This window comes from Dermochelys coriacea, chromosome 9 (genome assembly GCF_009764565.3).
Source record: "Dermochelys coriacea isolate rDerCor1 chromosome 9, rDerCor1.pri.v4, whole genome shotgun sequence".
Lineage (NCBI taxonomy): Eukaryota > Metazoa > Chordata > Testudines > Dermochelyidae > Dermochelys > Dermochelys coriacea.
This window is the reverse complement of record NC_050076.1, coordinates 36,422,669-36,449,393: the sequence shown is the minus strand read 5'-3', so window position 1 is coordinate 36,449,393 and position 26,725 is coordinate 36,422,669. Positions and strand designations below refer to the sequence as shown.

The 26,725-nt window shown below is 38.6% G+C and overlaps 1 protein-coding gene across 2 annotated transcripts in view; it reads left to right on the top strand.

Annotated features, from left to right (window-relative positions):
• Positions 1 to 26,725, top strand: part of NYAP2 (neuronal tyrosine-phosphorylated phosphoinositide-3-kinase adaptor 2) — a 209,813-nt gene that overhangs the window by 118,009 nt on the left and 65,079 nt on the right. For both annotated transcript variants that reach the window (XM_043492308.1, XM_038415162.2), the window contains one exon: positions 8,907 to 10,001. In XM_043492308.1, the coding sequence (XP_043348243.1) occupies positions 8,907 to 10,001 (1,095 nt within the window). The remainder of the gene's footprint in view (positions 1 to 8,906; positions 10,002 to 26,725) is intronic.

Genomic DNA, 26,725 nt, shown 5'->3' with positions numbered 1-26,725 from the left:
CAGGTTAGTAAGAGCAAGTGACTAGTGGCATAATAATCCATGTTGAAAAGCATTTAATTATTCCATGCTTATAGCAGACAACACTGCAGTTTGTGTGTATCACCAATGTGTCAGCCATAGCTGCTTTTCATAGGAGACTGTGATCCCAGTAGGCATGCTGAATGCTTTCCCGGCCTGATAAATGTCAAGCACTAAGGCAATGCTGCCTTTTCGCTCACAGGGATTGCCAAATAATCTGCTTTCATTAACTATGGGACCTTGGCAGAGCTCCTCGTGTACAGCTATCCCTGCCAAATGTTAGTTATACATAAATTTGCAGACACATTGTCTGCTCCTTTCATTACAGTTGCACAGTTTTCTTAATTGCAGCATTCTTGTGTTCCGTCTATAATTCTTTGAGTGGTAGTCTATAAATAGGTATTTCATGATTCTGCAGCAGTGGGTTTTGCCACAAAGTTAATCTCTTGCTACAGAAGTGTGCTAAGCCTTTACAAAATAATAGTAACAATAATTAATAATAATGATAAGCCTGAATCATCATGGTGTTATTTCAGTTTGACACCTATAAGGTGTTAATTCAGTTTGATATCTATATGGGGTACAGTGTAATCTCATTCAATTGCAATAAAGTCTGACTTCATTGAAATTGAATGAGAGTTCACGGCACCCCATATAGGTGTGTGGTAGCTTCCCTGCTCCCTTTCTTACTCAGAGGCCTCTGCTGTTCCCCCCCTTCCCCCCCACCAGTTTATTTGGCTAGTTTCTCTTGTGTCTTATAATACCACATATTCCTGGTAAAAATAATATATAGTAGGTTCCTAAAGTTAAAAAACAAGAACATTTTATAAAATATTTAAAGTCCTACAGATTGCTGGGGATGGGGGAAAGCATCTAAATTATGTGTTGCTATTCTACTACTAAAAAAACCCTGCTTAACTTATTTAAACTATGGTAGAGAAAAAATAAAATAACCGTGAGGAAAAAAATCACCCCATAGATATTTATCTTCCACCCTATACAGCAGGGTGGGGTCAGTTGACCTTTCCGTTGATAAGGGCAACATGTGCCAGTTGCAAAAAGACTGCATGTCACTGTAGTTTTGTGTGAGAGTGTCTTAGAGAGAAGCAAGGCGTTCCCCACAGCTCAATGGAATTCCTCTTTTTCTCTCTTAGAGCTGGTTGGAAAATTAAACAAAACATTGTTTGGTCACAATTTACAGGTTTGTCAAATAGTAAAGTTTTGTGGAAATGGTTAGATTTTGATAAACTCTCTACTGAACACTCTCTCCTTACTAACCTGCTGTCGCTACTGAACACAGGGAGCGTTCCATCAGAATCCATGTTTCGGTGTTTCCAAAACAAAATATTGCAGGATTTCAAAATATTGAAAAAACTTTGACGTTTCAGCTCTTTGTCCCAATTTGGGTCATAAAGTTCCAAAAATTCAAACATTTTTACAGAACTGAAATTTTGTTTTCTGGCCAGCTCAGTCTATTTGTCTGTATTGTGAAAACTTTTGTATGCCACATTGGATCAATTCCAATATTGCAAGGAAAGTTCTCTGCATCAATGGCAGAAAGAACCCAATGATTTTAGTGAAAATTGGAAAAATGATAGGAGGGACATTAGGGACACAGAGTCCCTTGCAACTGGTTAGCAGACCCAGGAACTTCAAGCACCTTTGCAATTGTCTAGAATGGGTTGCATTAGCAACTTTCAGCATTCCATCTCAGCTCTGCCCATCCTCCCATCTGTGGGGGACCACACAGCACCTTTGGCAGAGAGAATAGGGGACACAGGTATGGGGGAAGGATAACATGAGGGACAAATAGCCCCAGCCATGTGGCAGAAGAGGGAATGTGAGGGTACACAAAGCTGCCATGGTGAGGAAGAGTGAAAGGGGGGAAAGGAGGGATGGAGAGACTGGGGACAGTGGTATGAGGGAGAAGAATATGGGTGGGGTGTGTAGACAGACAGTGGCATGGGGGATAATAGGAGAGGGAGGGAACACAAGTGAATTAAATTAAATCTAACTGAGGCCACTTTATTGATGAATGAGAGCATTGGAACATGAGTATAATGTGCTTTAAATAATGTACTTTAAATTCACACCTTGAGTTAATTTAGTGTAACCTTCCTGAGTGTCCCTGTGTAGACATGCTTTCAGGAGTCTTACAGAGTTAGGCTCCAAGTTCCTAAGGCTTTGGTTGCACCACTGTAGCACTTCAGTGTAGACACTCACTGCAGTGGCAGGAGGGCTTCTCCCATCGCTGTAGTTAATCTACCTCCCTGAGAGCTGGTAGCTAGGTCAATGGAAGAATTCTTCCATCAACCTAATGCTGTCTACATCAGGGGTTAGGTCGGCTTCACTACATTGCTTGGGGTGTGGATTTTTCACACCCCTGAGCAACATAGCTGAGTCGACCTCACTTTTCAGTGCAGACCTGGCCTCTGGCTACTACACTATGGAGCTTATGTCAGCATATCTGTCAGCCAGCCCTCTGGTGTAGATGTGGCTTACACCACCTCCCTGAATGACAGTAGCTATGCCAACTGAAGCATTCCATCAGGGGTGTGGTTTTTCACATCCCAATTGATATAGGTGTGCCTGAATAAATTTGAAGTGTAGACCAAACCTAAGTTACCTCTGAAAATGTTGTCCAGTGTCAGTATTCTCCTCTATGTTAACATGAGGGTTGTACATCTTGCTGTACCCACCAGGGCTCTTTGCATTCCTCCATTCTCCACACTCACGCTTCCCATTTGCCACCCTCCCATTCCCCTCTATTCAGGGGCTCCCTACACAACTCCATGCCCATCTTCATGCCAGGGGCTCTGTGTGCCCCCAGGTTGCCCCCTTCTAGTGAGTAAGCTAAACTGAACTAATGCCATTTTACTTCTGAATGAGAGCATTCACACAAGGGCCAATGCACTTTAACTGATGCACTTTACATTCACACCTTTAATGAATTCAGCATAACTTTCTTGAGTGTCCCTGTGGAGACTTACCCGAAGAGACTTTTGGAAATGAGATTTAGCCTCCTAAGTGAATGCCTACACCAGTGGTCCCCAAACTTGTTCCACTGCTTGTGCAGGGAAAGCCCCTGGTGGTCCGGGCCAGTTTGTTTACCTGCCACATCCACAGGTTTGGCTGATCGCAGCTGCCAGTGGCTGCAGTTCGCTGCTCAAGGCCAATGGGAGCTGCTGGAAGCGACGGCCAGTACGTCCCTTGGCCTGCGCCGCTTCCAGCAGCTCCCATTGGCCTGGAACAGTGAACCGCGGCCACTGGGAGCCACGATCGGCCGAACCTGCGGAAGCGGCAGGTAAACAAACCGGCCCAGCCCGCCACGGGCTTTCCCTGCACAAGCGGCAGAACAAGTTTGGGAACCGCTGGCCTACACAATAGGAATTATCCTGACATGTAGCTATGCTAGCATAACCCCAGAGTGTACACACAGCCTATAGAAACAGAAAGAGATACTATCTCCCTGTATCATGGTAGTTAGGTCAGTGAAGCATTCTTGCATTTGATCTAGCTGTGTTGACATTGAGGTTTAGGTTGGTATGGCAACATTGGTCAGCAATGTGGATTTTTCACACCGCTGACCAATGTAGCTATGTTGACCTAAATTTTAAGTCTAGACTAGGCATAATTAATTTAGGCCCTTCTTTAAATTTTACCCCTGACATATTTGAATACATTGTAATACAACTGCTATGGGTTTGAAAATCTGGTTAAGATTCTATTTCCTCCCTTCCGCTCAGAAGAAATCCTTTTTACCCATTATACTTATCCAGATACTATTGGCTTGAATGTGGTCTCAACACTCAATATAAACCCAAGTCTACTTATTCTTAAACAGAACTAGCAGTCTATTTAACTTGAACCTTTATTACCACAGCTTCCGTTAGGGTATTAGAGGGTTGGACTAGATGACATCTGGAGGTCTCTTCCAACCCTGATATTCTACGATGGGGCATATGTCTTAGCAGTGAGCAGTAAAGGTATCTTATGTAACAAAGCACAAGTATGACAAAATAGCGATAATAATATTCTAGAATCCTTCCCCCATAAACAAGACAGTTCAAATACAGGCCATAATGCTAAACTCTCCTTCCCCAGAGCTGGGATCATAAGTAGACTGTCAAAATATGGTCTTCCAGCTGGCAGAACAATGTACTATTGCTGACTTTAGTAGTGCATTTGAGGCTGAGCTTCTAGAAGGGGTCCTTTAAGTCCACAAGTGCTGCCTGGTTGATTTAAAGTTAGAAACTCACTAGATGTTTTCTGATGGGTCAGCAGAAGGTACTTGGAAAATTCTCTAAATGTAGAGTTAGTAGTATCACAGAGAAATACAGTATAAGTAAAATTCTAGAAGACTGGCATATTAAACTGAGCTCTGATTTAGGACATTTAGAGCTGTGGGATACATCAATAAGGTGTCAGGGTTTTCAACATAGGGGAGATGTTTATTCTACAAGAATAGAGGTAAGGGCTAGGATTCTTGCTGATTTTTTTGCAGGTGAGTTGGTTAAGTCATAGATTCATAGATACGAAGGTCAGAAGGGACCATTCTGATCATCTAGTCCAACCTCCTGCACAGCGCAGGCCACAGAATCTCACCCACCCACTCCTATGAAAAACCCCACCTATGTCTGAGCTATTGAAGTCCTCAAATCATGGTTTAAAGACTTCAAGGAGCAGAGAAGCCTCCCTCAAGTCACCCATGCTACAGAGGAAGGCGAAAAACCTCCAGAGCCTCTCCAATCTGCCCTGGAGGAAAATTCCTTCCCGACCGCAAATATGGCAATCAGCTAAACCCTGAGCATATGAGCAAGATTCACCAGCCAGATACTACAGAAAATTCTTTCCTGGGTAACTCAGATCCCATCCATCTAATATCCCATCTCAGGGGATTAGGCCTATTTACCCTGAATATTTAAAGATCAATTAATTACCAAAATCACATTATCCCATCATACCATCTCCTCCATAAACTTATCGAGTAGAATCTTAAAACCAGATAGATCTTTTGCCCCCACTGCTTCCCTTGGAAGGCTCTTCCAAAACTTCACTCCTCTGATGGTTAGAAACCTTCGTCTAATTTCAAGTCTAAACTTCCTGGTGGCCAGTTTATACCCATTTGTTCTTGTGTCTACATTGGTGCTGAGCTGAAATAATTCCTCTCCCTCTCCTGTATTTATCCCTCTGATATATTTATAGAGAGCAATCATATCTCCCCTCAAGCTTCTTTTAGTTAGGCTAAACAAGCCAAGCTCCTTAAGTCTCCTTTCATAAGACAAGTTTTCCATTCCTCGGATCATCCTAGTAGCCCTTCTCTGTACCTGCTCCAGTTTGAATTCATCCTTTTTAAACATGGGAGACCAGAACTGCACACAGTATTCTAGGTGAGGTTTCACTAGTGCCTTGTATAATGGTACTAAAACCTCCTTATCCCTACTGGAAATGCCTCTCCTTACGCATCCCAAAACTGCATTAGCTTTTTTCACAGCCATATCACATTGGCAGCTCATAGTCATCCTATGATCAACCAATACTCCAAGGTCCTTCTCCTCTTCCGTTACTTCTAACTGATGCGTCCCCAGTTTATAACTAAAATTCTTGTTATTAATCCCTAAATGCATAACCTTAGACTTCTTACTATTAAATTTCATCCTATTACTATTACTCCAGTTTACAAGGTCATCCAGATCCTCCTGTATAATATCCCGATCCTTCTCTGAATTGGCAATACCTCCCAGCTTTGTATCATCTGCAAACTTTATTAGCACACTCCCACTTTTTGTGCCGAGGTCAGTAATAAAAAGATTAAATAAGATTGGTCCCAAAACCGATCCCTGAGGAACTCCACTGGTAACCTCCCTCCAACCTGACAGTTCGCCTTTCAGTAGGACCTGTTTGCAGTCTCCCCTTTAACCAATTCTTTATCCACCTTTTGATGTTCATATTGATCCCCATCTTCTCCAATTTAACTAATAATTCCCAATGTGGCACGGTATCAAATGCCTTACTGAAATCTAGGTAAATTAGATCCACTGCGTTTCCTTTATCTAAAAAAATCTGTAATTTTTTCAAAAAAAGGAGATCAGGTTGGTTTGGCATGATCTACTTTTTGTAAAACCATGTTGTATTTTGTCCCATTTACCATTGACTTCAATGTCCTTAACTAATTTCTCCTTCAAATTTTTTTCCAGGACCTTGCATACTACAGATGTCTAACTAACTGGCCTGTAGTTACCCGGATCACTTTTTTTCCTTTCTTAAAAATAGGAACTATATTAGCAATTCTCCAATCATTCGTTATTACTCCTGAGTTTACAGATTCATTAAAAATTCTTGCTAATGGGCTTGCAATTTCAGGTGCCAATTCCTTTAATATTCTTGGATGAAGATTATCTGGGCCTCCCGATTTAGTCCCATTAAGCTGTTTCAGTTTCACTTCTACCTCAGATATGGTAATATCTACCTCCATATACTCATTCCCATTTGTCATGCTACCATTATCCCCAAGATCCTCTTTAGCCTTATTAAAGATTGAGGCAAAATATTTGTTTAGATATTGGGCCATGCCTAGATTATTTTTAACCTCCACTCCATCCTCAGTGTTTAGCGGCCCCACTTCTTCTTTCTTAGTTTTCTTCTTATTTATATGGCTATAGAACCTTTTACTATTGGTTTTAATTCCCTTTGCAAGGTCCAACTCTACTTGACTTTTAGCCTGTCTCACTTTATCCCTACATGTTCTGACCTCAATTAGGCAGCTTTCCTTGCTGATCCCTCCCATCTTCCACTCCCTATATGCTTTCTGCTTCTTCTTAATCACCTCTCTAAGATGCTTGCTCATCCAGCTTGGTCTACAACTCCTTCCTATGAATTTTTTCCCCTTTCTTGGGATACAGGCTTCCAATAGCTTCTGCAGCTTTGATTTAAAGTAATCCCAGGCCTCCTCTACCTTTAGATCCATAAATTCTTCAGTCCAATCCACTTCCCTAACTAATTTCCTTAATTTTTGAAAGTCAGCCCTTTTGAAATCAAAAACTCTAGTTGCAGATTTATTTTTGTTAATCCTTCCATTTAGTTTTGAACTGAATTAGCTCATGATCACTTGAACCAAGATTGTCCCCTACAACCATTTCTTCTATGAGGTCCTCGCTACTCACCAAAATTAAATCTAAAATGGCATCCCCTCTAGTCGGTTCAGCAACTACTTGATGAAGGAATCCATCAGCTATCGCATCTAGGAAAATCTGAGCCCTATTATTATTACTAGCACTGGTCCTCCAGTCTATATCTGGGACATTAAAGTCTCCCATGATCATGCAGTTTCCATTAGTATTTACTTTATTAAAAACATTAAAAAGGGCTCTATCCATATCCAAATTAGATCCCGAAGGTCTATAGCACACCGCAAACACTATCGTAGGAGAGGCTCTACTAGTTATCTTCCCCAATGTAATTTTTGCCCACACGGACTCCGTCTTATCCATTGCATCGCTTCTTATTTCTTTACATTCTACCTCATCATTGATATACAATGCTACTCCACCACCTTTATCTTTATTTCTGTCTCTCCTAAACAGCACATACCCTTCAATACCTGTAGTCCACTCATGACTACTATTCCACCATGTTTCTGTTATCCCTACATCTGGTTTCACTTCCTGCACCAGTAGCTCTAGTTCCTTCATTTTGTTACCTAGGCTCCTCGCATTGGTGTACAAACATCTTAATTTTTGCTGTTTGGCCTCGCTCACATTTTGTACCCTATTAGGCACAGTCATTCTACAGCCAGTATAACCTATTAGACTAGTATCCACACCGCCCTCGCTTGTTATATACATTCTCTTACCCACAGCTGTATCCTTTCTTACTTCGTCTTCTTCCCTCTCAATGCTAAAATCTGGCGTGGAGATTACCTGGACATCTCCCAACCATCTCCCCCAAATTCCTAGTTTAAAGCTCTCTTTATCAGTTGTGCCAGCCTTGATCCTAGAAGTCTATTTCCTTCCCTACTCAGATGAAGAAGTCCATTTAAGAGGATAAACTGACTTAACCCCAACCTTTAATGAGATATTTATATAGAGACCTACATGTAATTTACATGTGTATGTTTCTTGTTGTATCTGTAGAAGACCTTTCATATCAAATGAATTTCATCGTAATATTTCAACTTGTAATTTCAAAAATAGATTTATGAATTGTTTCCAGACTTAAACTATTCAAAAGGTTCAAATCATTTAGATGCTGAGTCCTTTCAGCTTCCATTGAAGTCTTGACATCTCACAACATGGAATCTAAATGATTCATTAGAATGATTTTGAAGATAAGTATTACAGTACTTACATCGCAGTAAGTACAAATATACTTCATCAGTAGGACTAAACATGCACTTGTTATGCCTTGTACAGAATGGTCTTATAAATATAAGAGTCTTGATTCATCACTGTGTTACTCTCGTGTTATGCCTCTGTCACTCCAGTGTGATTGTCTGGGGTCTTAAAGGTTCTTTCATGTTCATAAGAAGTTCATTCCTAGGTACAACTGTTGTCTCTCCAGGGTTTTCATAAACTATAGTGATATTTCAGCAGAGTAATATTTAAATATGAAAAGTGCCCTGTCCAAAGTGCCTGAGAGAGGGCAACCCTTGTGAGAGGAAGAAGTGCTTACTAAGAGTATAATTGTGGTGCACCTTAGCAGGGTTGGGAAAGGGAAGGGCATGTTTTGAATGGGCCATTATTTTCAATTGGGTTGCAGTAGAGTAACTGGAGTATTGCTAAGTGAATCAGGCCCCAGAAATCCATTCTAGAATGATAACATTGTAAGAAATTCTGTGTCCAAAGAAGTTTAAATATTTTTGATGAATTTATATTACATTCTGTTTTCAGCATCGGCCAAACCAAGACCCCACAGTGATGAATATACCAAGAAGATCCCTCCTCCTAAGCCTAAACGAAATCCAAACACTCAGCTAAGCACATCTTTTGATGAAACATACATCAAAAAGCATGGCCCCATGAAGACAACACTCACTAGGGATGCCTCTTTATTGCAAGTCAGCAGTCCTGCCCCAGACACAGAAGAAGAAGAGCCTGTTTATATAGAAATGGTTGGGAATATACTAAGAGACTTCAAAAAAGATGAGGATGACCAAAGTGAAGCAGTTTATGAGGAGATGAAATACCCTATATTTGATGATGTAGGCCAAGATTCAAAGTGTTCGTGTGAATATGACCATCACAGTTGTTCTTCTCAGTGTGCTACTCCCACAGTGCCTGACCTAGAATTCACCAAGTCCTCGGTGCCATCTACTCCCAAGGGCTTGCTTTGTGATATCCCCCCACCATTTCCAAATCTACTTTCTCATAGACCTCCACTACTGGTGTTCCCGCCAGCACCAGTGCAGTGTTCCCCAAATTCTGATGAGTCTCCTCTAACTCCACTGGAAGTCACAAAGCTTCCTGTATTAGAAAATGTGTCTTACATCAAACAGGTTGGAGCTTCTCCATCTTCACTGCCACCTCATACACCGGGCCATCAAAAACTGGAGAAAGACCAGACAGTGTCTCATGGAACTACCACTCCTGGGCACTCCTCCTCACCTCCTCATCCTTCTACCTTATACAGAACACAGTCTCCACATGGCTACCCTAAAAGTCACTCTGCCTCACCCTCTCCTGTCAGTATGGGTAGGTCTCTTACCCCCTTAAGCCTCAAAAGACCTCCACCTTATGACTCTGTACATTCAGGAAGTCTCTCAAGAAGTTCTCCATCAGTGCCTCATTCTACAGCCAGAAATACATTGCAAGAAGGGGGAAAGATGGTAAATGCCTCGGTCAATACCTATGGGTCATCATCACAGAGTGGTTCACGTTCTAGAACTCCGACCAGTCCTTTAGAGGAATTAACCAGCCTCTTTACCTCAGGACGAAGTTTACTGAGGAAGTCGTCCAGTGGCAGAAGATCTAAAGAGCCTACAGAGAGTAAGTTCTCAATACACTGTTTAACTGTGTCATTTACAGCATTATAACTCTTGACATATTTTATTAAATCAGAACTGTGCAAATAACCACATAACTCAGCAACATGAATTATATGTTTATTCCATTCCAGAGAAAAGTTGATTACTGATGAAAACTGCTTTTATATTTCATGTTTTTATTTTATATATCAAGGTTTCAAAGCTATTTATTATGTAAATTAATTTGTTTAATTAAATTGTATTATTAGTATTATGAAGGCTTGCAAAAGAGAACTGTAAGAGATTTAAGGCCTAATCCCTGAAAGGTTTTAAAGGTTTCTGTAATGGTGCCAAGTTCTGTCCAATGCCACTGAAGTGCCCTGAACTCGCACAGAATTCATACCTCATGGACTCAGGCCCATAAATACTTAAATAATGTTATAACATGATAAATGTCCTAGTTGTTTTCAACAAAAGAATCCCACACCTTTGTTTCCTGGTTAACAGTCTTACCCTTAGCTCCCATTAGCTTTGAGGCTACTCAGCATCTTGAAGCATTCTGACCCTGAGACTACACAAGGTGTAACTCTAATTGCAGTTAGCAAGAGACGAACATCCATAAGGGTAAACTTGGCACAGATATTAGTATGTCCCCAGATCCTTCAAAGTCAGTGAAACCAAAGACAGGGGTTAGGGTGGAATTTGGCCCTAAGCTTTTATAGATGAGCAAAGTCAGTGAGCTTGATATTTCTCAGTTTATTACTTTGATATCTTGAAGCCCGAATAGCTCAAATGCTTTTATTTGAGAATAGCTGATTTTGTAGCACTCTATTATATGTTTGTACTAATCATATATAATACCTTTTTGGCAGAGATGTAACAAAAAAAGTTCCAAATTCTGTGCTGGCTTTCATCCTGATAAGTGATGGTAGTTAGGATGTCTTCAGGCTACCAAAGTTTTATAGAGAGATGAGTCATTTTCTGAACTGCTTTATAATCTGTGTATCCCCTTGAAGTCAGTACTTGATTCTCCTGTCACTTACAGCAGTTTTACACCTCCCCTTGGGACCAAGTCTCTTCTCATGTATATTAGTGTACATCAGGAGTAACTCCTTTTGAAGCCTATGGATTTAAAACCGTGGCAGTGAGAAGGGAATTAGGCTCAGTAGGATACACAGAGTATAAGTCAGTGCAGAAATTAGCCTGATCCACCTACAATAGTTTGTCAGCCTGCAGACATAAATGCATTGTATGAAAGCTTAGTTCCATGATTCAGTAGTTTTGCCACAAATAATTACAGTAATAAAAATACAATAACACCAGATTTGTGTGTGGGATGGAAACAAATTTGGGTCTAGAATGAGAAGGTTCTTGTAATAAGGGACAAATATGAAGTATGTTACAACATTTAGGAATAATTAAAGTGATGTGGTAGAGAAACAGTGGAGGAGTAAAACTGGCAATAAACAGTATTGCTTGTTAATAAGCAAACAAAAATCCAGCACCATCTAGAGAATGAATAAATTCTAAGGTTCTTTCTTTGTCGGTGTGCATAAGAGAGCTGGCCTTAGAACCCTGAGAAATTCCTACAGTGAATGTATCATTAGTTCCAAATGCTGAAATTTCAGGATTTCTTTATGCTGCCATTTCACAGATGACTCCATAGGTGCTGGAACTAAGGGTGTGGGGGGTGATGCAGCACACCCTGGTTTGAAGTGGTTTCCATTACATACAGGGTTTACAGTTTGGTTCGATGGCTCTCATTACTCCCACTATACAAATTGTTCCAGCACCCCTGGATGATCCCCCCCCCCCCCCAAAAGTTCTCTATAGTCCACTTGACTGAAATTGACTGTAGACTATCAAAGAGAATTTCAGATATGAATTTAAATCAGATCCTGCCCTTGAGATCTCCACAAGAAGCAGCTTTCTTACTGGCTGCCCTAGGAACATTTTGTTTGCTCTTCCAAGGGGAGAGAAAGTGCTTGTTATTGGCCATTAGCAGTGAGAGAGAAGAGGAATTAGAGAAGCCAAATTTGGTTCCTTTAAGGACAAACCATCCATGTTATGTAGTGAAGCTAACAGCAAAAGACTCTGGAGTGCTGCTGTGTAGGGGAAGTAAACAGACTGTCAGTCTAATCCTGCTTTACTTCATCTGATATTTACAGTATGATTTAATCTCCTGGGATTACCACAATAAGCAAAAACAGGGTTTGTGCTCAAATATTATAGCAATAGAAATCTGTAGAATGACTTGTAACCAAGTATGAGATGAGCAATATCTCTCGTGTAATTCTACAAAAAAAAGGAAAATAAAGAGAGAGAGAGATATCCACGATAACACAATTAGAGTAAATTATGGAGTTTGAAAGTATAATCTGACCAAGTTTGTCACATTTTGTGGTGTATAATAACACACAGTGGAAGACAATGTAGACTAAACTTGTCTTCAGATGTATTTAAGAAATTTTACTCCTATAAATCATGCAGAAAGTCTGAGGCTGTCACACTATTTTGAATCAGGATGTATTACTCAAAATTTATTTGAACAAGAGAAGATCAAATGTAATATATGGCAAACCAGCACTGGCCCTTTTTTCTTTTTGCAAGCTTAATGTAATTTAGTCTGAACAAATTTCTGGAAACCAGATGGAAGTATGAAAAAAAAGAGAAAGTTGTGTCCATTTTATGAAATAAGAGCTCAGAAACTAATCAATATGTAGTTTGAAAAAAATATATATATATTCTTGGCACATCTCAGGCAAGATTCTCATTGAAGCCTACGCAATTTGGCCCTCTGTGACTTGTTTGAAGTACTCACTGCTAAATGTAAGTTTTAAAAACTGCATGATACAGGATTTTGGATTCAGATTGAGCATAGTAGGAATGTACTGTAGCAATTATGGAGCAAAGTCAACTCAGCTACATGGTTGCCACTCCAGCTGAATTTGGAAATGTTTCATTTCATTTCAAGTAGGCTCAACGTTAAGCTGCATCTGCCTGAAGTGCTGCAGGGCTGTAGTTTAGATGCTTCTGGTCTCTCTTGATCTCTGCTCTGGAATCCCCAGCTGAACTGCATCTCCCATGATCCACTGCAGCAGGTCAGCCAAAGGGGAGGCTGCTGTGCATCCTGGTAGTGTTGCCTAGGAAATGGGAAGAGGCTATCTTTCTGAACTGTTGGGTTTTATTTTAGCTTTAGAAGAGGAAGGAGCCTTCTTTGTAGGCATAAAAGTGCTCACTGAAAATTGGCTGGAGTGGTCCTATAGTTGGCTGCAGTGTTGATGAGCTCCAACTCTCATTAGCTTCCCAGGTCTCTTAGGATATGTCCAAACTGCAATGTCAGCCCAGAGCTAATAGAACTTGAGTTAGCAGACCCTGGGTTTGTTAACCTAGGGCTTGAATGTCTACACTCATTTGTAACCCCAAGTTAGGAATTGTTGAACCCTGGGTCTCCAGCATCTACACTGCTTTATGCAGGCCCAAATTCAAACACCCGTATCCTGGACTTTCTAGCGCCCTTCCCAAATGTGGCTGCTCTAACCCTTTGTTCATGGTGCAGTGTGGGAAAACTTGAAACCAAAACTGCCTGTCCAGAGGACAAAGAAAGTCAGCCCAAGGGATTGTGGGGTACTTTTGACAGACTCGCAGAGCATGCTTCCAGTGGGGCTGCAGTTTCACTGCAAAACAATAGGGCTTGAATCCTGGATCCCAGCTAGACTCAGGCTTGGACCATCCACCCCCATGGAGTCTTGGGACCCTGTGTCTGAGCCCTGGGTTAGTGCAATTTGTGTATGGATGGAAGGGGAGGTTAGGCTTGAATTTGAACCCTGAGCTTACAGTGCAGTGGGTACAGCTTAGCATTTCTCAAAGTCCTCAATGAAAGCTGTTCATCCCTTTATTACCATTTGCATCCACCTCCATCCCTGATAAAACCCAAACGTCAAAAGTACCGTGTGTGTGTGTGTGCGTGTGTGTGTATCTGTGTGTGTATGTATAAAAACGTTTAAAAATCATGAAACTTTTGGCAGGAATAAGAAAAATATATTTTAGCAATGTGATTCAAAATTGTTTCAAAATAGTTCAAAACTAGTTTGAGAAATAGAGACGTCTGCTTAAATGGTGGATTTTACTACAGAAAATCTATAGTATGTGTCTTTTATAAATCTTTTGTAAAACTGTAGTACTTTTAATTTTTTAAAAGATATTTGAAATCTTTGAATTGCTCTCTTGGCCACCTTTAAATCTAACTGCTAAAGCCTTCACATTTTATTCAGGCCTTCAGTTTAAATTACTGTAAAATCTCTGATTTGGGATTATAATTTTTATTCCTGATTTTATGACAAATATATTTATATATAATCTAATATTTATATATTTACAATTAAACTGTATAAACCCATCAGTGTTTATAGCAATTTAAGATACCCTCTATTTAATTTTAGGTTTAGAAATAAGTTATTTAAGGGATAAATTTAGTGAGCTAAAGGGTAACTTTTTAAAATTTGCGGTGGGATTTTCAAAATTTCTAAAGAGATTTGGGTGCTCAGTTTCTATTAATTTTAAGAGCAAAACATAACCCAGTGGAGGTGTCTGCTTATACCAGGAATGAATTTGGCCATTCATTGGGATTTTTATGTTAGTAGCTACACTGTGACCAAAATTTTCAAACTTGGGTACCTAAAGAGAGGGTTCTAAAGCTATATTTAGGCACCTAATTAGGTCTAATGAATTTGAAAACTGCTGAGCACTCAAACATTCCACTGAAACCAACTGGAGCGCCAGTTCAGCACCTTTTAAAATCATTTCAGAGTTTTTATTTAGATACCTCAACAGGGAGACTAAGTGTAGGCACCTAGGTTTGAACATTTTGGCAGGTATGTATCTGCTATTTGCTTGGAATGAATTCTGCAGTCATCCTGCATGCATAACACTCCATTCAATCCATGTATCTGGAAGGGCTGCAGAATGAGGTTGGTAACTACCCATAAAAGAAGACCACAGGAATTTCGTCAACCTAAGGTCAAAAATCATTTATGTTCCCAAATCTCTGTGCCTGAAACAGACCTCAATTATACATCTGAAGATAGTGCAGTAGCAATAGAAAGTCTGCTAAAACTCCTTTTTCGAGCTAAAACTCCGAAGTCAGAAGGCCTGTGAATTGGAACTTAACCATGTTTTGGGAAAGTGAGCAATCTGGACAAGTGAAGATTTGAATGGAGTACAAACTCACATTCATAGGGCCAAGTTCTCACCTTGAATCCACCAGACATACAAACTCTGATATCCTGCCCTTTCTACCTACGGGGACTCCTAATGACTATGGCAGGAGTTTACCACACTTAGCTTGGACTGCCATACGGATCTAACAAGAGAATTTTGCATTTAGCTTGGTCTGATTAATTTCTGTAAACTTTCTTTTCCCATATGCTCTTCGGTCCAACAGGGATCCAAATCCATATGCTAGCTCCTTGGAAAGCACTAGGATGAAAAATTCAGCTTTCTCTCTCACTTTGTGAACTAATTCCTTGGCATATAGCAGATTTGAAATCTTTGTGGGTGGAAGAAGGCAGCATGGAATCTGAATGAATAAGTTCATTTTTAAGGTGGTTAGCCACTCCCCCCCACTCCATATATGTTATTTGAAAGATTATCATGAAATTATAATCCACAATTCAGTAGACACCAAGAAGGATCAGATAATCTGTACAATTATCTAAATCTTCAGATGCTTAACTAAACCTCCAAACCTTCTGAAAATAGTATGTCACACATTTCCTCCCTGTCTGTCACAACTGTACAGTGAAATGCTCCATAGGGCAGAAGCCACAGACTCTGCAAGACCCTGTGGAGAGGGTGGCATTACAACTATTATTCATTGCGAACAAGAATCTTACAATATGTGCAGAAATTCACAAACACACAAGTCTTTTTAGCAGTCACTACTATAAACTGCAACTAAGTTCCCATTAGCTTGAAAACATATAATATAATCACGAAGCTCTTATAAATTTACAGTAGGAAAGAAGACCATTAATAAATAAATAAGTTATTTGCAAATAGAAATTGCTGGCCCTCATTATGACTTTCAGTAGCATTTCACCCAGCTAAATCAAATGGTCTGAAATGAATCAGTCAGAAAAGAGCATTATAGATACAACTGTATTGTAGGTTTCAGAGTAGCAGCTATGTTAGTCTGTATCCACAAAAAGAACAGGAGTACTTGTGGCACCTTAAAAACTAACAAATTTATTAGAGCATAAGCTTTCGTGGGCTACATCCCACTTCATCGGATGCATAGAACGGAACATATAGTAAGAAGATTAGAGAGAGAGAGAGAGAGAGAGAGAGATAAGTTGGAAGTTACCATACAAATTGTGAGAGACTAATTAGTTAAGATGAGCTATTATCAGCAGAAGAAAAAAACTGTTGTAGTGATAATCAAGATGGCCCATTTAGACAGTTGACAAGAAGGTGTAAGGATACTTAACTTAGGAAAATAGATTCAGTATGTGTAATGACCCAGCCACTGCCAGTTTTTTATTGTAGTTTTAACTGTGCGTGCGTGCGTGCGCGCCTCACTTTGGTTCTATGTTATCATCATGGTTGGCTACATATCTACATGATGACATAAAAGACAGAGAACAGAAAACAGCATGAGAAAATCTGAAGGCTGTTCATTTCTCTAATTCAGTCTGCATTAAGGATGTGGATAAGACAGATACTGCATATGCTCTGGGCAAACTGAGTGACTCAGTCAACATAACTGGATACAGTGGTCATGCTTAAATTCTTGCCAATTGCATTAGATAACTGAGTAACCCAGGATAACCAAATAATGTTGCTGCTCTTTGCAGCACTTCCCTCTAATTCCTGATGGTAACAATATACTATATATTATAGGGATGTTGCCAATTTTTAGGTAACAGTAACAAGTTATCGGAAATGGCAAGGTTAATTACTGTACTTTGAGTATGAGTACTTAATTCTCCCTACCCTACTTTCCTTAATGCTTATGTTTATTTTCATTTGCTCTTTTCTCCCCACCCTTGTAGTCAATTCCTTAGACATGCCTTTGCCTTCTTGTCTGTTGGTAAGTACAGACACACTTTTGAAAGAGCACAGCACCTGCCCTCAGACCCAGATTTTCATAAGCCTTCAGCTACCAATTAGACACCAGAATCACATGGCCAGCTTTTCAGAACAACTTCAGCATGTTGGGTACTGAACTCTTCCCAAAATCTGGCCATCTGTGTCACAGTGGGAGTTGCCGGGTGCTGAGCACTTTTGAAACTCTGGCTGGGGCTGAGATGAAGCTGGAATCTTTTGAAAATCTGGCCCAGAGGTGATAGACTTCTTAGTACTACCACTGAATGACCTCTGTTTTGCACTATTGTAACTCCATTCACTTCTATAAAAGGAATTAAATGGAAGGAAAAAGAACAAAATGGCAGAATGGGACAGAAAAAAATGAGGAAAGCTTGTATTTTAGCTGCTTATGTATTTATCAATAAATATGGAGGAGAATAGGCACAAGAATGGGCCAAGGAGGGAGGCCTTCAGTGGAGCTTGAGAGGAGCAGAAAAATTAGTGGTTTATTATTTGAATGTAAGAATGTCTTTGTTACACACAGACATTAAAATAGAAAACATATTTTGAAATGACACGATAGTTTTGTTAATTGAGACCATGACATTGTCTCCTTCTACTTCAGCAATTTAGGCTCATGAAAAAATCAGATTCTCTTGGGACTGCTACAGTAGATAGACTCATTGAAGAAGACGTAATTTCATAAATAATTACTCAGATTTTTTTTTTATAAACAGCTGCTGCTTCTGACTGATGTGTATGGACCTCAATCAACATTTCTTTTTAAGAATAAAAAAAACAACCCTTACAAATCTATAGTTAAAGAAATTGAGTAAAGTCTGTCTTCAACTTTTTGGTCAAGGTTTCACAAGGTTGAAATAGGCTTTATTTTTTGTTTATTACATACACAGGTAGAATATGGGTTTTCTTGGCCATATTAAACATGTTTAAAGAAATAGATCTTTTAAAAATAAATTAAATTACTGGCACTTACTCTGGTCTGTATTTAATAGATGCCACTGATAAGCAAATCAACACTTGCTGCATTTGAAGACCTGGAGTTTAATTATTTGCTCCAAGTTTTGGGTGCCACTCATTTATCTGCACAGAACTTTCTAAGCCACAAAAAATTATGTCTGTGAAAATTAGACCTCTAGGGCCAAATCCTCAATTGTTGTAATCTAGCATACCTCAGTTGAAATCAATGGAGCAGTGTCAATTTACACCAGCTGTGCATCTGTCTATTAGACACAAATCTGTCATTTGTAATTATAAAACCCCATATTCAAAATTGTGCAGTCATCTAGCAAAACTGGCAATACATTATAAATTATACTGCTTTTTTCTAAATATATAAACTGCAGAATGCACAACAGATTGATGTGCACCTAGAAATAATAAAAATAGAAGTAAAAACATTTAACCATGTGCTGTTTTCCAGAAATCCAAACATGCATTACTTTCAGTCAAATTGCATAAATACAATCTATTGAAATTTATCTGAGTCCTTTAGAGAGGAGAAATAAATATATGGTACTCATATATTCCTCAGTGAAAATAATAATGAAGTAATAACTAGCATTTTAAACCAAAACTAACTTGGCAAAGCAAGTCTGTCTGCTGAACACCTAGGCAGGATAGGTGTGTCTATGCAAATAGGGTCTGCTCCTGAAGTCTTTTCCCCGGTGCATGATCAGATGTCAAGGGAGAGCTCATTCAGACCATGCTTACATACACATGTGCATGCGAGCTTCATCAAGCTAGTATGAGTATTAGTAGCATAGTCCAGATAGCAGGGTTGTAGCAGCAGAGGCACAGATGAGCCAAGCTGAGTCCATAGCCACCATTCTGAGGCGGGTTTGTATTTGGCACAGCTCAGCGGTGTCTTTTCTGTCACCCCCTGTGCTACCACGGCTATGCTACTATTTATACTAATGCTAGCTCTCAGCGTGACTATGGGTACTAGAGCAGGAGAATCATGCCCCTAGCTCACAGTGTAGATGCAGCCTCTCTCTTTTAGAGTCTGACCTTCCTTTGTACCTTCCTGGGGGAATGTGACAGTGCGGGCAGTCCCTCTGGCAAGCTGATCAGGGAATCTTCTCCTCTGAGAGTGTTAATATGTTTCTTTTAGGACTTCACAGCTGTGCTGTACACAAAACTGTGGGTACTTTGAGTTTCATACTTGTAAGATGGGATAGAACTCAAGTGCTTCTGTAGTTTCAAGACCCCCAAAATTCAAAGTACAGACCCTCCATATTTTCTATATAATAGAAAATGTTCTTTAGGACCAGCATGTTTATAATACAGATTTTCACAGATCTGATACAATCCACTGTAGGGACTAGTATTTATGTGTGTGTCTATTCAGAATACAGTCAAAATTAGCTTGTTTAAAATAAATTGTAGTGAAGAGAGGTCAAAAAAACATAGCAATTGTACAACATAGAAAGTAGAACGATCATTTTTGCATTTCCAAAGGCAACCAAGCTGAAACAATTTCCCCAATTTTACCATAAGCAAAACTTAATTTTGCTAGCAAATGTCTGCTTTCCATTTCCAAAATTAGAATGTGTACATCAGAGCTGCAGAAAGTCACTGTTAAAAGAAGACCTTTCCAACCTTTGCTCATGATCTGAATGCTACTCCCAGGATCTCCTGAGCCACTGTCACTGCTTCTTGACAAGAGACAGAGGTTAATTAAATGCATTATCTGGACTTCTTACTGTAAAACAAGTTAGCTGTAGAATCTGTGTTATTGTAAGAGAGAAGATGGTGGGAACTGTGCATGGGAGTGAAAAGAACAAAGAAAAGAAATAAGTTCCTACCTTAAGTTCTGAAATCCTTGCAACACTTGTAGCTACTATTGCCCTTCTTAACGTTTCTTAAAATATCTTTTCCATACTGATCTACATAATAAAGAATAACAATTTATTGGGTTGACTAAGTTGCTTACACATGAGCTTTGAAGTATCTTGACTTTCTAGAACTTCTGATTTGAGTCCCAGCAGCGTGAGCTCAGTCCTTAAGTGCAGTCATTAAAGGACTGCTCCAAAGGACAGTGAAGTCAGAGGAAAGACTCCCACTTCAGTGGGTTTTGGATTAGGCCTACATTTTGGCAATGGAGTAAAAGGGCTTTACTTCTGATGTGAAAAATTTGTTCCATATAAAAAGCCTCTCTGACTCAGCATACTTGTATACTCAGACTATAGATACTAATATGTGGGATAGGGAGAATTAGTAAATGTGACTAGCTGGAACATTACACATAACTTTTGGCCCATTGTGTCCCCTTAGCTACCCACAATCTCTTCATAAAAAACCCTGCCAGGAACATCTTATCTCAACACAACCAATGACATGGGTCTACCATGGATGGGCAAACCTCAAATGTTCAGAGATATTTTATTTGGTTTATCCAGCTCACCTTGATCTGGATATTGAGCTGAAAAATGTGTGGGATTTCCAGAACTTCCTGGGTTCAGCTGAGGATGGCAATAGAAATACAGGAACACAGAGAAATAATAATTATTATTACTGTAATAAACAAGGAAGGGTTGAGTTCAACTGGGCTTTAATTTTGTACAAAGGGCCAAGCTCCTTTTAGTAATTAATGGATTCATCCGTCCATAATAATTATTTGGTACAAAAATTAACATGCAATTAACATCCAATCATGCATTAAGTGGGAATAGGAGAGCTATTGATCATGTAACCTCAGCTGAAAGAAAAAAGCCTCATTGTTTGAACCAGACAGACATGGGTAAACCTTATTCTGATGTGTGATTTACATCCATAATTTAAAAAAACAACTTGTTTGAAAATGTAAATCTACTGTAGCACTGAAATGTATTAACTCAAGATAAAGGGACATAAGAAAGGCATCATAATGTAGGTGTTAATTTGTGACTCGGAGTCAGTAAATCTGGGTGTTACTCTTTGGTCTGCAATTGACTTGGACATGACCTCACAAACATTTGCACATTGCCTAAAAATAAGCACATATGTTAAGCTTGGAAGGATCAGGATGCAAATTGGTGCCAGATTTCCTTACTCCTTAGTCATGTGCTTCAAACCACTGAACTGTGGTATAAAGAACAAAATGCAAAGAGAACATTCTGTTAGTAATGAAAAGAAGGTGCTCTCATTGGTTGAAAAATTAAACCATCAAACAAAAACTAGCATTAATAAACGTGTTATACTCAAAGCTGTTAGAAAAATTGCAATTATTTTCCAGGAAAAACTTTGAATAAAATCAAACAATGTTAGTTTCAGTGGAAAATTTTCATAGACTTTTTAATTTATCATCTAAATAAAATTTTTAAAAAGTGTTCAGATTTTATTTGATTGAAATCAAAATTTAAAATTTGTTCTTTTCATATCTTTGATATTTATTCACCTCTTCTCTTTCTACCCTTTTCCCACTGGTAAAGTGGCGGGGGGGGGGGAAGAAAAAAGGAAAAAAAATCAATTAGAACAGAAACATGAGTTTGTTTCAATTTCAGTATAAACAAAATGTTTAATAACTAAATTAAAATAAAAATGTTATTTTGATCAAAAAAATGGAAAATTTCAACAGTAAAATATTCATGTAAAATGTTGGTATAGTTCAAAAAGTTCTATTTTGTTGAAAAACTATTCAACTAAAAATATTCAACAGCTCTATTAGTTTCTATTGAAAGAGACTACATTTGCAAGTGAGGCTATAAACTTGTACCCATGAAGTCTGTGCACTCACCTTTTTGTTAAAGTGACCCTATAATTCAGCTTCACCAAGTCAGAACCACTTTCTCTTGTGCTGTCCCAGTGTCCTAGGATATCTGAAATGTCCTGCTTTTTCACTCCATCAGTCAAAACATTTTCAGATGTTTTTGAGTGGAGATTTTTAAAAATAAAAGTAGAAAATGTTTGTTCAAGTCTTATTATTTCATTGATTGGAATGGACCCCGTGCTTACCAGAATCAGTCCAATGGTGATGAACAGTGTTTGGAGCAAAAGGAATTGTTGAATGAGTGTAGACACTAACCAAGTTCTTTTATTCAAAGTGAACATTAATACCAATTGTTCATTCAAGCAGCAAGTTGATGGAAAAAATCCTCCACTCTGAGGATGTAGGAACATAGTTATTACCAGACTGGATTGCACCTGTGGTCCAGTATCCTTTCTATGACTGGGGCCATTACGAGATGCTTCATAGGAAGGAAATCTTACAGTAGGCAATGGTGGAATCATCCACCCTCCACATTAGGTCTCAAATAGTTAGAGGCTGGCTTAAGTCCTGAAGCATGTGGTTTGATATTCCTAAGTGGCAAAACTTTCTCTGAGCCCTAGGATAATATATGTATCTATGTTAACGTCTCACAACCAACCATTTATTTTCAGAACAGTATAAACCACAATATATTCACAGTAATTTCCAGCAGTTCTTTCTGACAGTAGAATATGCATTATGTTCAGGCCCAACAGCACCACCCATTGATGAGTTCATAACTACTATTATTTATATTGTTACAGTGTAAAGAGACCAATCCCTACTTTCTTATGCTAGGTTACTATAAGAGTCATAGAGTTTAAGGCCAGAAGAGACGACCAGATCATCTATAGAGAGAAGACACAGTACCTGCCCCAGAGTGTTTACATGCTAACACTCCAATCCTGAAAAGACACATGTGCTCAACTTGATTTCAGTAGGACTATCATGCTAACAAAGTTTAACACATGCAGGATGGGATCCAAAAAAGATAAGACAGAGAAATGATAAAAATAGACAGACAGTAAACAAGAAAAATGTTTAATGAGGTTAGATGCATGTCTTACTAGCTAGGTCTTTACATTGGCTAGTATTAGTTTATGTTAAATTTTAAACCTTATTATTTATTGTAACCCATGTCTTTTTCCATTTCTGTGGGCCAGATGTGATATACTTATTCCCACTGAAGAGTATCTTACTCCACAAATAGTCCCACTAAAATCATTGGCACTACTTTGAAGCTATTGCAGTTATGAAATAAGGTGCTTACCCAATAGGAGCCAAGCTGTCAGAATCTGGCCCTATTTTCCTATTTGAAAGCCACTACCTATTTTTTAAAATGTATCTATTTTTCTCCTTTTGAAAAATGTTACCTGTTTTCTGACTATTTCTATTATTGTCCTTCCCTGTTTTCTTTTTTTATGTTTCAGCTTTAATTCTTCCCTAATTTCTATTTTGGAATGACCCTAATGCTTTATTTTTTACTAACCCTTCATTTTCATGGAATTATCATCCTATTTCTACTTTTGATTTTGTTTTGTATAAATTCGCCCGTCAGTGCCCTCCTTTACTCTCCTACATCCCCCAGAATTCCCCACTTGTGGCCTTGAGGCCTACTACAGAAAATCAGCCAAACAACAGGTAGCCACCAATTCTAAGCTTCCAAGGTCTGTCTGCCCCCTCTCTATTCCATCTGCTAGCAGGCAGAGCACATATCCACTGTATTTAGATGTGAGTAAAAACTCACATTCCAGAAGCGGAGCCAGAATTTGAACAGTGGCAGAGTCATTGGTCACTGGTGGTACCACCGTCAGTTAAAAAAGCACCACACATAAACCTAAAGGCTGCTGGGGTGGCGGTGGGAGTTGCCTCCCTATTAGCTCTGCTACGCTCCATTCCATGGGCGCCTATGTTGAATTAATCATTAGATGCATTTCAGTCTCGTCTCCTTGAATGTTGGGTGGTTTCTGAGACTCTTTTTCAGGCACTCTATTGATTTTGCATGGAACTAGGTCAGAACTGCTTTGAATTGAGCTGCTCCAATTCTCACTTAACTGTAAGAAATGAGTATTAAAAATTGATATGTAAAGCAAACTTCTGCTTAATTAGCAACCAGATAAAAACAGACTAGACAAGACACAAGCTTAATAAAGATCAGAAAAAGGCTTTCATTGGCACTGTAATATATTCATAATTGTTTGTTATAAATATAATTTCTTAAAGCATTGAATCTTTCCTTTTGCAGTATTTATACTCAGTTTATTTTCTCTGTAGTGTTTTTGAATATATATTTGTACATGATGGTCTGCGCAGATCAGACAAATAAGTGCGTATCAAGAAGGAAGTATAATACTTTGACATTATGAAGAAGCATTCATTCCAAGATTTTAAAGAACCTTATAAAGATGAGTAAAATTTTATCCCCAATTTACAGATAAATAAATTGAGGCACAAAGGTCAGAGGTAGGATTTTCAAAAGAGCTTGGCATTGGCCTAACTGTACTCACTCTGGAGTCAATAGTAAAGCTCCCCTTGACTTCAATGGGAGGAAAGTAAAGCCAATGTTAAGAGCTTTTCAAATCCATCTCCAAGTGATTTACCAGGTTTCCACATCGACATCCCAATCTTGCAAAGACTTATGCACATATGTTTCTTTAGGTACTGTGAGTAGAAAAAAATATTCCCCAGATTAACAGAGTTGTATGATTTAAATGTTTTTATTTTAAATTTTAGATTTATAAAAGACAGAAAAAAGAATGAATGAATAAAACATGGATTATTACTTTATACATTACAGATTACAGAGAGAAGGTTAGCAGAGCAGCCCTCATTTGCAGTTCCTTCACACTATTGCTTATTTGCCTCCTTAAAAATGATTCTGCTGTTTGTTAGATAGCATTACAATAAGAAGCCATCATGTCCTCAAATTAATATGTGCTTAAGCAGCTTGTGTCAGGCTGGCAACATAGAGTATATTTGTTGCAATGATAGCTTTTTAGGTAAAATGTTTTCCCTAGCTCCGATTGTCAAATTAGTTTGGTCTAAACTGTGGCTGATTAGCTGGATTTCTAAAGTTGTTTAGAGTTTACAAGTCCTCAGAACCACAAATCACATCAAAACCATGCACCCATTAAGAGATCTTTTATAATGTTCAAACCATACATGTCAATTATTTAGAAAATGTGTACTGTCTAAGAGATTTTAGCTGCCATCTTTCTCATCAAATGAGAAGGCCTGGGATTTAGGTGAAATAAATGTGGAAAGTGCACATCTCTTAATATTGAAATACAGTGATATGTGGAAGTGCTTCAAGCATTTGAACACCATTATGGGAATCTCACTGAAGAGATATCCATAAATATTTAAAGCAACAAATGATTTATTGAAATTTACATTTTATGTACTATTTTGGGTTAAGAATTATAGACCAATAAAGACACTTTCCATAGTGATGTTCAGTTTTCAAAATTCAGCATTTGACTGTGAAAAGATTTACCTTTAGACACGTGATTCAAGGAACTCATTAACACAGAGCTTTTATGGGTCTTGCTACCTCCAGCCATCTGAATGAGATAATAATAGCATAGTATATCTTAAATCCAATTTGCATTATTTTGTGTCTTTTAAATAATAAGTGATGAGCCCTCTGTAGAGTATATGTTACCTACTGTCAAATGGGGTACACTGAGCATTGAAGTACTTCCACAGCTTTTGCAGGATTGCACAACTATTCCTTTAAGTCTTGGCTTGTCCCAACTACAATTATCAACCACCCATAAAAGCATGTGTTTCTCCATAGATAAATAATAAGGTTATCTCCATATGGGTACTTCACCATGGCTCCACATATGTGCAGCTTTCTTCTCACACAGTATACATTGCAGGATCAGTGCCTGAGGCATTTATACAAAACAATGAGCAAGTTTTTAACTAGTGTAAGGGCCACTGAGCTGTGGTCCATGGAGTTCCATTTGCAGTAGCGTAGAGTAGTGTAGAATGGTAGATGGCATGAGACAGCCCAGATAACTGTAGAGCTGTCATAGTGACCACAGAATGGTTCCAGTTATGTTCCATGGCCTGGGAGGGGAGCATTCTGCCCCTCTCAAACCTTCATTGGACCAGTTAAAATTAGTCATTCTTCAGATGTAACAGGAAGTATTATGGTGAATTTACAAAAACGTGGGATTTGAGGGAATAATATATATATATATCCATTATAATCCTGTATTATTATAAATCAGAATATGACATAAGAATGCCTTTGGTCTTAAATTTGAAGTAAATATATATATTATTAATAATATAAATAAAATTTTGAAGCTGAAATTATTCCCTCTTCTCATTTAAGTAAAGTAAGGACCATCTTCAAGATGAAGTGACTGAAAATTAATTTTGCCATATACTTTATTGTTCTTGACATATTACAAACCAGGTGAAATCAAATATTCCAGAAGGCCATGGAAAATACCAGCATATTGTTTTTCTGACTGTGCATCAGTGTTACTGATAGGTATCATTCAATAACAATGTTTTGGGCCTATAATGGGCTGCATGAGATTATAGTCTGATCCAATCTGCTTTTCATTTTTAGGATTTATTAATTTTTAGATAACTTCAGAGCTGAAGCTCCCCAGGAAAGGATGGGGAGTGGAAATATATGAAATCTAGGCTGGCAAGTGAAAACTGATTTTCTACAAAATCTTAAGAAATAAACTGAGACCAGATCTTCAGATGGGGTAAATTGACATAGTTCCACCAATTCCACAGCAGCTACACTGTTTAATACCAGCTGACAATACGGTCCTATTTTCCTCCTTGTAGTATTCCAAATATATAAAACACTTTTCCTTAGTGCTGACTAACAAAGACTAACTAATGCAGATCAACTTTAGGACTGTTCAGCCCTAAGACAT